The following is a 13,967-nucleotide window of genomic DNA, read 5'->3' on the forward strand; positions in this document are numbered from 1 at the left end:
ATTGATGGGGCATGAGGAGTGTTCCAAGGCTGGCTGGGGTCAGAAGTGATTTTCAGTTCAAGTTTCTCTGCAAAGTAAACAGGCTGTGGGGTGGGAGACGATGGCCGCTGTGTTACTGCAGCATGGGCATGGGCATCTTGAGCCCCCCCTCCCCACCCCCAGTGAGAGGCTTCCAGGAACTTGCAGGAATCTCAAATCAGTTGTCTATGCCACCCCCTAGGAAGTGTGGAGCCTGGGGGTCCTGGTCCTAGGTGCACGTGGGATGATGGCCATGCTGTCACCCAGCCACCTCAGCCCATCTGACAGCACAGCAGGAAGCCCTTCCCCCAGCCCTCAGGGAGTTACTGGGGCTGTGGAACGTGCCAGCCAGGCCTCCGGGGAGCCAGCCCTGTCACCTGGCCAGTATCCGGCGTCTGACCCAGCAGTCCACCTGCAACAGTGGCCACACTCCCCAGACCTTCCTCGGGGTGTGTGGGGGGGGTGCAGCCACTTCCTGTTGTTCTGTGATGCTTTGATCTGAAACTGGCAGGGGGTTGGCGGTCTCTTGGGGCCCTGCCAGGGAGGGGGATTGCCAACTGGCAGAGGGGGCTGGGATAAGCATACAGTACCTGGTGTCATTCCTGGCACAGAGAAGGGTCAGCTCCCTCCCTTCCACTCCTTCAAGGCAGGGTCCAGGGCTACTTCTGGTCGACCCCTGCACAGTTTGCACCAGCAGGATGCACACAGCAGGTACCTTACAATGGCCAAAGGGGAAGGAAATCCCAGGGAGGTCAAGGGCTCAAGAACGGAAATCTTAGCATCAAGCCAAAGGCAGTTGAACCTTGTCGCTGACACAAATGTGTTACAGTCTTGGTGCCTCAGTTTCCTCTTCTGGAAATGGGAGGATTTGTGGCCCTTACCTAGGGGTTGCCGCAAGGTTGCGGGAAAAAAATCAATGTCCGATGCTGAATACAACCTGGCCCCCAGCAGGAGCTTGCTGAGTGTCATGGCTGCTATGAAGTGAGCGAGTCCACCCTTCTAACTGACCCCAAGCCCCAGGTCCTCAGGACGTGGCCAGGGTGCAGCACCAGGCCCAGCCTGGATTCCAGCAATGAATGGAGGCCATGCTTGAGCAGCCCATGCGGATCCAGGATGCCGAGCCGGAGGAATGTGGGGATTTTCCTACTGACGGAGAAATCTGATCAAGAGATTCCACAGCCCAGGGTTCTGCCTGTGTGCGTGGGCCTCACTGCCCTGATTGACTGGGTCCCGCTGTGGTGGAAGAGCCGACCTGGGCCCCAGAGAAGGAATGGAGCAGACTCTGGTGGCTGTCTGAATCCCGCTCCTGAATTCAAACCCTTGCCCTGTTTCTCAAATCCCCCCACCCCCAGGCTGCCTTTGAGGGGCCAGTTCCTTCCTGAAAGTCTGTATGCACTCCCTCCTGCACCTGTTACCTGTTTAACAACTCCCCCAGCCGATGGGTAAAAATATGAAGGAAGCAGTGAAGTAAGCTACACAAGCCAGTGCAATCGCAAGAGAGTAAGATACTACAGAACTGCATAACAGGCTGGAAAATACTAACAAACATGGTGATAATGGTATAGACAATTACCTAAACAATGCCACGGAATGTTCTGTGTGTGCCTAACCCTCATTGTTTGACAAATGGACATTGAGCAGCTGCTATGCACTGGGCAATGAGGATACAGGCAGGCCTGAGATAGCCCAGCCCAGCCATCCAGGAGCTGTCAGCAGAATAGGGCAATCTCAGAGCTGCCGGGGGCCGGGAGGGGGGCAGACCATTGGAGGGACATTGGTGAAAGTGCTTCCTGGGACAGATGGCACACGTGTCCGTCAGAACCAGCAGACAACCTGTCCTTCCCTTCTAGCTCCCCACACAGCCTCCAGGGACCCTGCAGAGGGGAGGGGAAGCAGCCCTCTAGCCCCACTCCACCCCCTCCCCTGCCACAGGCCTCTGCTGGCATTGCTCTGTGCCCTTGATCTCGCGTTTCCGTGTTCTGTGCTCACAGACATGCGCATCTCAGCTCCTAAATGTCAGGGATGCTGGCTGACTCCTGCCATGCCTCCCACGCCCCTTGGGGAACCACACTCCCCCCGACACACACACTGGGCTATAGAGAACCTTGCTCCCGCCAACAGCTGTGATTCGGCTGCTCAGCTTGGTCCATCGTGCCCAGCTACCACCTGCCTGATAGTCCTCCACCCCCAGCTAGCAGGCAACCTCCTGGGGAGTGGACCATCCCTTCCGGGTCCTCCTGAGGCCAAGTACAGGGCAAGGTCTTGGGCCAAGCAGCGTGTTTCAGGAATACAAAGCCTCATTTGTGGATGCTAGGTGAGATTCTGGGCAGGGAGCCACGGTGGCAACGGGGGAGGGGAGACAGGCAATGGGAGGAGTGGACAGGAGTTGCAGAATACCTCTCCTGTGGGCCAGCTGCCTGGGACCTGAAATGCCAGTGGGTGCCGCTTCCTCCTTCCCAGCCCCCCGCCCTGGAATGGAGAAGTGGGAAGGGGGAAGCCACCAGAGGTGTATGAGGCTGTGGGGTGTGGCAGGGCTAAGGACAAGGCCAGCCGTACTAGATCTAATGTCCTGATATACTCCACCCTGAGCCATGCTGTGGGAGGTGGACACAGCCAGGCAGCGGGGCTCAGCTAATGGGAGGCAGGGATCCTTGCCTGGTCGTGTGGCCTGGGAGTCCCATGAGGGCTTGGGGACAGCCACCAAATTGTTGGTGTCCTGGCTGTCTCTTTTCCATGCTCTGGGCTGTGAGCTGTCCAGGGCAGACCTTGCTGAATAATCTCCATGCCAACAAACAGCAGTCAGGAAGGAAACACCAAATTCCCTGAGGCCTTGGTTTCCTGCCTGCCACCTGCAGTGCTGATTGGCCCCTCCTTGGTTCCATCTGGTCCTGACCTACCTCAGGCCTTGCCCTGGAGTTCTGCATGCTGGCTCACAAGAACTGCCCACTCTACCCCACTTCCCGGCCCCAGGACCTTGGCACATGCTGTTCCCACCACATGCAATCCCTCCTCTACCGAACCCTCCTCATCCTTCAGGCCTGGGCTCACATTTGGCTGCCGCCTCCTGGATTTTCGGCCCCCTCCCCCAGCTTTCACCCCCAAGCAAGGACATCAGAATGACCTGATTCATCTGACCTACCCTGCGGCTCGTAATCCCAGATTATGACATGGCAGGTTGCACTGCTGCTTGCCACCAACATGGACATCCCCTATCAGAGCCCCAGTTTGACTGCAGCCACTCCACTTCTGATCCGACTGCCTGCTCCTGCGCCTGGGGAGCAGCACATGATGGCTCAAGAACCTGAGCGCCTGCTCCCCAGTTGCAGACCATGAGTTCTGGGCTCCTAGGTTCAGCTCGTCCCAGTCCTGGCTGTTGCGGCTGTGTGGGAAGTGAAAGTGAACCCACAGATGGAAGGGTAGATGCCCTCCTCTCTCTCTTTTGCTCTCTCTCTCTCCCTCTGTCACTCTACCTTTTGAATAAATGAGAGAGGAAGGATGTCTGCCCACTTCAAAGCATCCTTGGCCAAGGAAGAAAGGAGAAGTGCTCGAGGTTGGAAAGCCCCCAGAGGGGTGGTCTCCCCAGCTCGGCCTCGCACAAGGACCAGCAGGAGAAGTGGTTTGTGGGACAGCCAAAGTGGGGCAAGCCGATCGAGAGTGGCCTGCACCAGCTGCTGCACCGCCGCATGCCAGGAGGGTGGTCCGAGAGCGTGGGGCTGAGGTCGCTGCAGCGATTGGAAGGAGGCAATGGAGAGGCTGTGTGTCTAGCTTGCTCGCGGTTCCCAACACGGTGTTGACCAAACCCCACAGAACTGTATGTGAACCAAAAAAAGAAAAAAGTGCATTCCACATATGTGAAGAATCCATCAAGTTTTACCTTCTTTTTCTTATTTTGATGATGTTTACATAATTGATCAAGGTGGAAAGGAGGTAGAATCGGTGGGAAAGTAGGATTAGGGGAAAGTAGGTGAGAACATTGTTTCCAAATTTTCTTTTTCTTCTTCCTGTATCTGCGGGAAGCAGGGAGATAAAGGGAGAAGCTGCCTCCAGCCTCCCAACTGCCTCAGTTCCCCAGAAATGGGGATCAGCCACCCCATGGCGTCCCAGGATCCCCAGTGTGCAGCTTGCTCCGAGGGTTCTGCTCAAGTGGTCTTTTTTTTTTTTTTTTAAGATTTTTTTATTTTTATTGGAACGGTGGCTATACAGAGAGGAGGAGAGACAGAGAGGAAGACCTTCCGTCCAGTGATTCACTCCCCAAGTGAGCCGCAACAGCTGGAGCTGAGCTGATCCGAAGCCGGAGCTAGGAGCTCTTCCGGGTCTCCCACATGGGTGCAGAGTCCCAAAGATTTGGGCGATTCTCGACTGCTTTCCCAGGCCACAAGCAGAGAGCTGGATGGGAAGCAGGACTGCCGGGATTAGAACCAGCACCCATATGGGATCCTGGGCATGCAAGGCGAGGATTTTAACCACTACGCTATCACGCTGGGCCCCAAGTGGTTGTGTTGATTCTGAAATGCTGTTGATCTTGCCAATCCAAAGATGAGGAAATCTTTCCAAGGTCCATTGTCTTGATACTCAGATCTACCAGTAGGTGTTATGAACTGGCCAATGGATCTTAGAGTCTCCATTCACCCAAATATTTCCTGCTGATGCTTGACTGGGGTAGTTGTCCACTTTGTTCTGCCCTCCATCCTCGCTGTGGTACCAGATGTCCTCTACAGGCCCCAGTGGACTGCCATAGCCTCCATGTGCATCTGGGCATGCCATCCACTCTCCGCCTAAGCCTCTGAGGAGGCCCAGCTCTGACACGTGCACTCCACAGTCAGTCCACGATTCTGCCGTTCTCCCCTTGGCTGGAGTGCTGAGTCCAGCGGTTCAATTGCGGGGATGCCCAAAGAAACCTCATCTGAGGCGATCTCAGACCTGACTCTTACATGTGCTTGCCAGTACAGGGTCCAGCCTAGCCCATCATCCACATCAGCCTATGTACACACTGGTGATTGCAATTGCTGGGTCAGTTGTGTCTCCAGCCCCATCTTTTACGTAAACCAATGGATACTGCAGCCCAGGCTAACCCTGCCCACCACACACTTGGCCCTCATGTACGTCAGTGGGAACTGCGGCCTAGTCAGAGAGACCCCCAATAACCCCTACTAGGCCTGCCCTCAACCTTGCTTTCTGTGCTTACCAGTATGTGCAACAGACTGATCCAATCTGTGCCACATCCCATTCAACTCTTATACACATCAAGGGGCGTTAAAGCCTAACTAACCCCAACGGGCCCCCCCGTCCAGCCCACAGTCAGTGCTGGCGGGTGTCAGTACCTATCTAGCCAGGCCCACCACCGGCTCACCAGTGCGAGTTGCATCAGGTACGCACAGTTTCCCTACTGGGCCCACTCCCAGTCCTGAATCTTGCATTGTCTAGGTGGTTCTGTGGTCCAGCTTGACAGGATTTGCCCCCAGTTCCAGCACTTGCTAGCTCATGTTGTAGCAAAGCCCATCCGGCCTGTGCTTATTCTGGCTTATGCATGCACCAGTGGGTACAGTCAGTTAGCCCAGTCCACATGCAGATCAACAGGTGTTGTAGCCCTGACTGGCCTGGTCTGCCCCTCAGTCCCAATTCTCACACTAGCCAGTGGGAGGAGTGCCCCACACGGAAGCCTATGCTACCGCCCTGCTGGGCTCACACCACTCCCCCCCAGATCTCACGTGTGCTGGTGGGAGCTGTGGCCCTGTCTGACACTGGTTGCTTACCTTGGCATTTGCCAGTGTGTGCTGTAGCCTGGTCCAAGCTGGTCTACAACTGGTTTCAGCTCATGCTGGTGGGTGCTGTGGCCTAACATAGCCCAGCCAGTCCTGGTTCTAGCCCTAAGGTGAGTTGGCTGGTATTGTGGCCCAATCCAGCCTGTCCTGCGCCCTGCCTTGGTTCTCAGATCTACCAGTAGGTGTTATAAACTGGCCCAGCTTGGCTCACCCCCAGACCTGACCCACATGTATTCTGGTGGGTACCAAACCTGGCCTGGTCACGCAATTCCCATCCTTGGTTCTTGCCCTGACCTGCACGGACCTGATAGAAGAGTTTCCCAAGCTCCTGTATCAGGTCTCCTCCTAGTGGCAGATCTCACGTGCACTGTGGGTCCTTGGCCCAGACTGACTTAGTCTACCTCCTGTCCTGGCAGGATCAGTGGCCTTGTCCAACCAGACCACACCCATTCTGGTTCTAACTGTTGAGTATTACAGCTCAGTCACATCTGGTCCATGCCCAGACATAGCTCTCACATGGTTCAGCAGGGGCAGAGACCTAGCCGAGCCCGTTCTACACCTACCCTGGGTCTCACGAGCACCATTGGTTGCTAGAGTCTAATCCAGTCTGGCATTCCCCAGACCCAGTCCATACCCATGCCAAGGGACACTGCAGCCATGTCCAGCCCAGATTGCGGCCCTCATTCCAGCTCTCACACTCACCAGTGGGAACCACAGCCCAGCTGGGGTGTCCCCTAAGCTCCCCAACATGCCTGTTCCCAGCCACAGATACTGTGCATGCCAGTGGTTGCTCTGGCCCAGCTCAGTATGTCACATCCTCTGTCTTGACCTTTGCCAGCAAAAATGCTGCAGCCTGGCCTGTCCCAGCCCGCTCCTATGCTGGGCTCTTACCCAGCATAGTCGCCTTCTCTGCCCCCTCTCACTCCCTCCCCACCCCACCCCACCCCACCTGCACCTTTGTATAGGCTGGTGGAAGATCTTTCGTCCACTGGTTCACCCCTTAAGTGGCCACAATGACGGAAGCTCAGTTGATCCGAAGCCAGGAGCTTCTTCCGGGTCTTCCACACAGGTGCAGGGTCTCAAGGCTTTGGGCCATCCTCTACTGCTTTCCCAGGCCACAGGCAGGGAGCTAGATGGGAAGCAGGGCCGCTGGGACTAGAACCGACGCCCATATGGAATCGTGGCTTGTTCTAGGCAAGGACTTTAGCCACTAGGCTACCGTGCTGGGCTCCAAGTTTTACATTTTAAAAATGCCTTCACTGTGTATTGATTTCAAAGGTGGAGAGGAGAGGAGACACACTCACTCAGAGAGAGAGCAAGCAAGCTTCTGTTCATTGATTCACTCCTGAAATGCCTGCAGCCACCAATGCTGGACTAGGCTAGAACTCCATCTGCTGCTCCCACGTGGGTGGCAGGGACTGGCCTAAGCATCCAGGAAACTCAGTGGGAAATGGAATAGTGGGATCTTGAACTTGGCACTCTCAAACAGGATATGGGTGTCCCAAGTGGAGGCTTAACTTGTTGTACCACTGTAATCTGCCCCCAAATCCATCACCGCCCCTCTCAGAAATAAGCTGCTTTATTCCAACTTTGGACCATGTGGCAGGAAGATGGCTTATTCAATTTAATGCAAAAAGCACAATGACAGCAAGTGTTGTTTCAATTTTGTTTTTAAAAGTATGGGCCCGGCGGCGTGGCCTAGCGGCTAAAGTCCTCGCCTTGAACACCCCGGGATCCCATATGGGCGCCGGTTCTAGTCCCGGCTGCTCCACTTCCCATCCAGCTCCCTGCTTGTGGCCTGGGAAAGCAGTCGAGGACGGCCCAATGCATTGGGACCCTGCACCCGCGTGGGAGACCCGGAAGAGGTTCCTGGTTCCCGGCATCGTTGCGGCTCACTTGGGGAGTGAATCATCGGACGGAAGATCTTCCTCTCTGTCTCTCCTCCTCTCTGTATATCCGGCTTTCCAATAATAATAAATCTTTTAAAAAAAAAGTATACCCTGGGGTATAGCACGGCAGGTCATCGCCTCTGATACTGGTATTCCACATGGGTACCAATTCGAGGTCTGGCTGCTCCATTTCCAATCCAGCTCCCTGCTAATGTACTTAGGAAAAGCAGAGAAGGATGGCCCAAGTGTTTGCGCTTCTGTACCCATGTGGGAGACCCAGAGGAAGCTCCTGGCTTCTGCCTGGCCCAGCCCTGGCTGTTACAGCCATCTGGGGGGAGTGATACAATGGAAGGAAGATCTTTTATCTGTCTCTCCCTCGCTCTATAACTCCGATTCTCCAGTAAATAAATACATGTATGTTCAAAAGGTGCAATCTAACAAAACCCATCTAACAAAACCCATGGAGTTGTTTTAAGAGATATAAATATTTTAATGGCATTATTCTGCAATAAGAAAAGGCATAAACAAGTCTCTTCAAAATGAAAAAATGGAACGATCAGAAACAAAAATACAGGATGCTGGTGTTTGTCACTGCTTGCGGGGATCTGCGGGCAGGAATGCCTCTTCAGTACCACCCCCTGCTGGGCTAAATGAGGCACTGCACCTGTACGCAGCAAACAGCACAACAGGTGACTCACAGCAGTTACTCACCCACGATCAGCTTCTTCCCCTCTCCCTCAGCCTAGTCCAGATTCCAGGTCCTTCCCAAGCAGATCTGCACTGGCTGGGACTGGGATTCCTCCTCTGCCTCCCTAGCCAGGAAACATGGCAGGGCCATCCCATCCCTGACCCTAACACCTTTTCCTGGCCTGCGTGTCGCCATCCCAAGCCTGGCAAAGAGCAGGGGCCCAAGAAGCATTTTTCTGAGACGTCAGACTCCTACTTAGTGAATCCCAAGACAGCCCAGGTGAGAAGAGGCCCCAAGAGAGGCAAATTCTTGGCTGACAGACTCGGGTCCTGGATCGCACCCCAATTTAAAGTGGGGAGCTAAGGGTTTTTGTTTCTGGAAGAGGAGAACTATACCTATGCCAGCCAACCTGCAGTGGCTCCCTGCCCCCGCCCCCTTGCCCAGGGTGCAGTCAGTGGTGGAATGTTGTGTCGCCGGTTGCCTGGGCGACCAGAGCCTGCCTGCCGACTGCTTTGGAAGAGCAAGGAAGCCGCCGCCTTTTCACTCTTCATCAGCACCCAGAGGCACCCAGGTTCGCGCAAAACTCAGCTGATGAAAAGAAAGCTGAAGGCTGTGGGGGAGGTATGCATGCCCCTGGAGGCATTTCCCGTGTGAGTGGTCCTGGGGGAAGGGAAGGGGCTGGGGGGAAGGGCTGGCCCCCGGGATCAGACTTCTTGAATCAGTGCATAGTTATTGCTCCCTATTCCTAAGCAAAGAAACTCAGAAGGAAAAAAAAAAAGGCGACTTTCCCCAAGGCCTCAGGTCATCAAAGACAGAGCCCGGCCAATGGCCCAGGTCTCTAACCCGCTCTCCAGCCTAGTCCCCAGCTGACCTCGGCACAGGTGAACTACTCAGAGCTGAGGTGGGCAGAACTTCCACATGCATGTACACACTCGTGTGTCGTACACACACTCCTAGGCAAATGCTTGTTAAGGAAGACTGGGGAGAGTGTTTTACCCTCACCATGTGTTCAATGTGGCGAGATGCAGCAGGTGTCAACCTGCTTAGCAGCTGTAAAATGGGCACAGGTCCTGGCTCTAGGATGAGTGACACAGGACTTGGTCCCCAAAGAGCCAGCCCAGGATGCAGGATGCGGGTGGAAGGGGCCGCACTGCCTCCTGGACCACGCCCTATAGCAGAGAGCTGATCCTCCCCAGTGCACCTGCAGCATCCTTCCGGTTGCTGGGATCACCTTGGGCTCCCACCTCATCCCCTCACCACACCTCATAGCCTTCCCCCGGCCTCGCCCCTTGCCCCGGCTTAGAGTTGTGCCAACCCCGGAAGCCCTCAAGAGCCTCTCGCCGCCTCCTTCCTCTTGTCTGCAACCACACTGTCCTCCTGGTGCTCTTCCCCTCCCGGGGCCTTGGCTGTTCCCAAGGCCAAATTTTGTCTCCTGCAGTCACTGTGTGCCTGGCTGCCTCTTCCTGACGTCTCTGTCCAGAGGTCACTTCCCCAGAGACTTCATGATTGCACAATGGAGTGACTCAATACACCATCACAGCACCCACTAAATCCAAGCTTTATTAATGATTATTTAGCGACCTGATTTTCTGGGGCTGCCAGTGGAGTGCCAGCTCCTGCAGGGCTAAGTCTTACCCAGGGTGCCTGGCACAAAGTAGGTGCTCAGGCCCCTTTGTTACCTGAATGAATTCCCAAACCAGTAGCCACCCGAGGTGGGCCCTGCAGGCACTATGGGTTGGGGGAGGCTCAGGGGACCCCCCAGTCTTGACTCCCTCAGCCCCCAGCTTCCCTCTGAGCCCCTCCAGGAAGATGCTGCAGCCCAGCATGGACCATTTTCCGCCAGCGTTGCAACTCTTGGAAAAGAGACGGGAGTTGACGGATGCTGACCAGAGCCTGCGCGAGCATAGGGAGGTGAGCTTCAGACAGGTGGCGCTGGTGAGCAGCAGGCTGGGCTGGCGGGGCCTGGCAGTTACAGGTCATAGACATGGCACCCCCGGGGAAGCCATGGTTTCCTGCGCTGCCAAAGGAGATCCAGTGAGCCTGGCTGCAGATGTGCTAAAATGCACAAACATGGAGCAGCTCCCCTGTGGGGGCATCACCCTGAGGTCTGGGAGTCTCACCCGCTACCCCAAGTAAGAGGGGGAAGCACTGGGCAGGCCCTGTGGGAGCCCAGAAAGGACTCCAACTTTCACATGCCAGTGGGTAGTCAAGGAGGGCTTTCTGGAGGAAGTCTCAGGGCTTGCTGAAAGGGCTTACCCAGCAAAGGGGGAGGGGATGAGAAGGAGCAGACAGGCAGAGGGTAAGGGCCACGTACAGGTGTTGGAGTGGCAGGAAGGAGGGGGACATCTGCGGGTTTTGGAAGGGCAAGAGTCGCTGGGACCAATTTAGGAGAGGGTGGGTTTGAGCTCCAGACCAGGAACGGTGGTTGGGGAGAGCTAGGTGTGACCGAGAAAACATTGTGTTCCCCCCCAAACACACACACACACACACACACACACACACACACACACACACACACACCACACACACACAACGCATCAATCCTTCCACAGGAGTTCCAGGCCAGAATGGCAGCTCTGCGACAGCGCCAGGCTGAGCTGGAGCAGCAGGAACAGGCGCTGAAGGAGTCCTTGGCGCGCTCCGACAAGTTCCTGCAGGCAGGTGCAGCCTTGGGTTGGGGGTAGGGGTGAGTCGGCCCACCACCCCGCAGGGAAGAGCTGCAGGGAACTTCCAGTCGAATGTGACTCGCGCGCGAGCCACCCAGGCCCCCGCTTGGTCATGTCAAGGTGGCTGGTGGAAGGCCCAACTCCAGGGTCCTGAGAGTCGCTTCCTCCCCACCCCTCTCTGCAGGAGGTTGAGGCCAGGCGCAGCCGCGCACTGCAGAGGGCGGCGCGGGAGCGGCACCTGGCGGGCTGCCGGGAGGCGGAGGCGCTGCGGCTGCGGGACCAGCTGGAGAAGCTGCGCAGGGAGCACGCGCAGCTGCAGCGCAGACTGCAGCGCCTGGAGCCCTGTGCACGCCTGCTGGAGAAAGCGCTGGAGCATCTGCCTGAGGTGAGCGCCACCTGCATGCCAAGAACTAACGGGGCTCTGGCTGTGTGCCAGGGGCACACGTGGTGCTTAAGTCCTTGACTGGGGTTCTGTTGTGGTCGACGTATTGACCGGAGAAGGAAAACCGAGACGTTTCTGAAAGGCGGGGGCGGATGCCAGATGCTCAAGCGAGGACCGAAGGCGCGGGAGAAATGAGGCAGAACTAGACTCCACCGAGGGGGCCCGCAAGACGTGCAGCTGCTCAGCTGAGGAGGCGGGTGCTGGAGGGGCGCCGGCGGGGCCCGGGCTGGGAGCGCCTCGCCGCAGTTCCAGCGTGCGCCCCGTCGCAGTTCCAGGAGGTCCCTGAGCTGGTGGCGCGCTTCGACGGCCTGGCCGACACGCAGGCGGCTCTGAGGCTCACAGAGCGCGAGCGGCTGGCAGAGCTGAATGCTGCCCGGGCGCGACTGCAGCGGCTGCAAGACGCCTGGCAGGACGAGCTGCTGGGGCAGGGCCAGCGGCGCGCAGAGCTGCAGGAGCGGCTAGAGGCAGCGCGGGAGCGCGCGCTGCAGTGGGTAAGGTCTCGGACGGGTGTGTGCTGGGGCTTGCCAGGCCTGGAGCACGGCTCATGGCTGGCAGGTGCTACTGGCTCCACCCTCTGGAGTCCGTTTTTGTCTTAACTATGTGTTTGGGGGGTGGGAATTCTTAGGAATCTAAGTGGATCCGGATCCAGAACACAGCGGCTGCAAGGACCTTGCTCCTCGGCCGCACCAGGATGGCGGCGCTCAACCTCTTCCAGGCTGTGTGTCAGCACCAGAGGCAACCTCCGACTCTGGACATGGAGGACACGGAGGGGCAGCTGGAGCATGTGAGGTCCCTTCCAAGACCACCATGACCTCCTGCAAGCAGGAGGTGCCTTCTCCGGGCCATGGGTGGTCAGGGCCCTTGCCTGGGAGTCCTGCTTAGGGTCACAGGTCACAAATCAGCATTGTCATTACATGCCCCTCTTTCCTGACATCAGCTGGGGCTGGCTTATGATTCTCCCCTGGCTCTCCTGCTTCCTGGATCCCTAAGGAGCAGGGCAGGGGTGTGGGGAGGGGGCTACACTTAGCCTGCCCTCTTGCACCATGAATGGTGCCATCATGTTCTCTTCTGGTTTGCAAGGCTGTGGAACATGCGACATTGGCTCATGCTGGAAGGAGGACCTCCAGACCCCACATACCTGGGCCATGTCTTGAAGCAGAGCCCCCCCTGAGATGTAGAGAGCTCCCCCTCCCCAGTCCTTCACCCAGTGGTCAGGGTTCCAGCTAAATGCCTGGATTGGTCAAGTTCATTGTTGCCTCCACCCTCCCAAGTGTGGCCTGGGGGACTTCATGAGATGCAAGTCAACCTCAGGAAAGATAGAGGCTTTGGGTAGCATGCAAGGCAGTCGGCCATCAGCCCTCTGCCCCCGTTGGACAAAAAGGCTTGGATGGGAGCGCCCCCCCCCCATGCACACACACTCTCTGGTCCCCTGCAGGCCACAGGGGCTGCCTGGAGGTAGCAGCTAACTGGGTCTTCATTGTTACTCTCCCAGCTACCCTCTGCCGATGAGAGGTGGCGAGTTTCCTTTTGCCACCTCTGGTGGAGGCAGACGCAACCACCCTGCATTGCCAACACTGGGCAGGAGGTCCCCTGGGTGTTCATCAAGTTCATTTTATCAGCCGATGAGTTAATGAACTTAATAAATCTGGGCAGCCCGCAAGATGAGAGCAGCTCACAGGCCAGCTGACGGGCCTGGTGCGAGGACAGGGACAGTGGCCCACAGGAAGTCTCCCGAGTCCTGCACGGCCTAGCACTGGGCCCACGGCCTCTGGGAATAGGGCCTTTAGCCCTGACCGCTGCTTCGCCACCTCCCGGGGGCCGGGGGCCGTAACTCCACTGGGATTTGTCTGTCCCCAGGTGAAGCTGTTCATCCTGGGCCTTGCAGCCACGCTGGCTGGTGTTGCGCAGGCCGAGGTGCAGCCCCTGCTTGCTGGCTCCGACCCAGGTGAGCAGCGCGGAGGTGGGCGGGGCTGGGGAGGCTTGCCCGAGTGCCATGGGGCAGCACCTGAGGGATGAGCCTAGCAGTTAAGAAGCCCACATCCCCGCTGCAGTGCCCAGGGCCAGCTCAGGGCTCCAGCTTCCTGTGAACACAGACCCTGGCCAGCAGTGGTGATGACTCTCACGACAGGTTCCTGCTAGCAAGGTGGGCGACCGGCATGGAGTTCATGGTGCCTGGCTTCAGCTTCTGGCTTGGAGAATGAGCCAATTAAAGGGGTGGCGAGGGGGTGAGCTGCCTACATCTCGAATAAACGGATGCACGAACAGCAGTCGCTGACACCCAGCACTCAGCAGATTCCGGACGAGTGCCCTGTTTGGGACTGGCCCATCCTGGGAGCTCAGCGGGCGGGGGTCACCCTTGCCCATGGAACCACACAGGGGGTGGGAAGTAGGATGGGAACCAGAGGGCAGTCAGGCTGTGACCTCCGGGCTCAGGACAACCACGCCCTTCCACCTCATGGCGGCGTCTGTCAGCTGCTCAGCTCCAATGGATGACTCACTTCC

At 57.2% G+C, this 13,967-nt stretch overlaps 1 protein-coding gene across 1 annotated transcript; it reads left to right on the forward strand.

Annotated features, from left to right (window-relative positions):
* Positions 1–10,166: 10,166 nt before the first annotated feature.
* On the forward strand, positions 10,167–13,666 carry CFAP73 (cilia and flagella associated protein 73). The gene is made up of 7 exons (XM_004595372.2): positions 10,167–10,268; positions 10,910–11,014; positions 11,208–11,408; positions 11,735–11,956; positions 12,091–12,249; positions 13,323–13,410; positions 13,605–13,666. The coding sequence occupies exons 1-7, from the start codon at positions 10,167–10,169 to the stop codon at positions 13,664–13,666; spliced, it is 939 nt and encodes a 312-aa protein (XP_004595429.2).
* Positions 13,667–13,967: the final 301 nt, after the last annotated feature.

This window comes from Ochotona princeps, chromosome 29 (assembly GCF_030435755.1).
Source record: "Ochotona princeps isolate mOchPri1 chromosome 29, mOchPri1.hap1, whole genome shotgun sequence".
Taxonomy (NCBI): Eukaryota; Metazoa; Chordata; class Mammalia; order Lagomorpha; family Ochotonidae; genus Ochotona; species Ochotona princeps.

What these genes read in the sequence shown, in the direction of transcription:
- CFAP73 (XM_004595372.2), top strand. Translation starts at nt 10,167, where the DNA reads ATGCTGCAGCCCAGCATGGACCATTTTCCGCCAGCGTTGCAACTCTTG. An exon ending in CGGAGGGGCAGCTGGAGCAT is followed by an intron (nt 12,250 to 13,322) that starts GTGAGGTCCCTT and finishes GTCTGTCCCCAG; the next exon opens with GTGAAGCTGTTCATCCTGGG. An exon ending in GCTTGCTGGCTCCGACCCAG is followed by an intron (nt 13,411 to 13,604) that starts GTGAGCAGCGCG and finishes GGTTCCTGCTAG; the next exon opens with CAAGGTGGGCGACCGGCATG.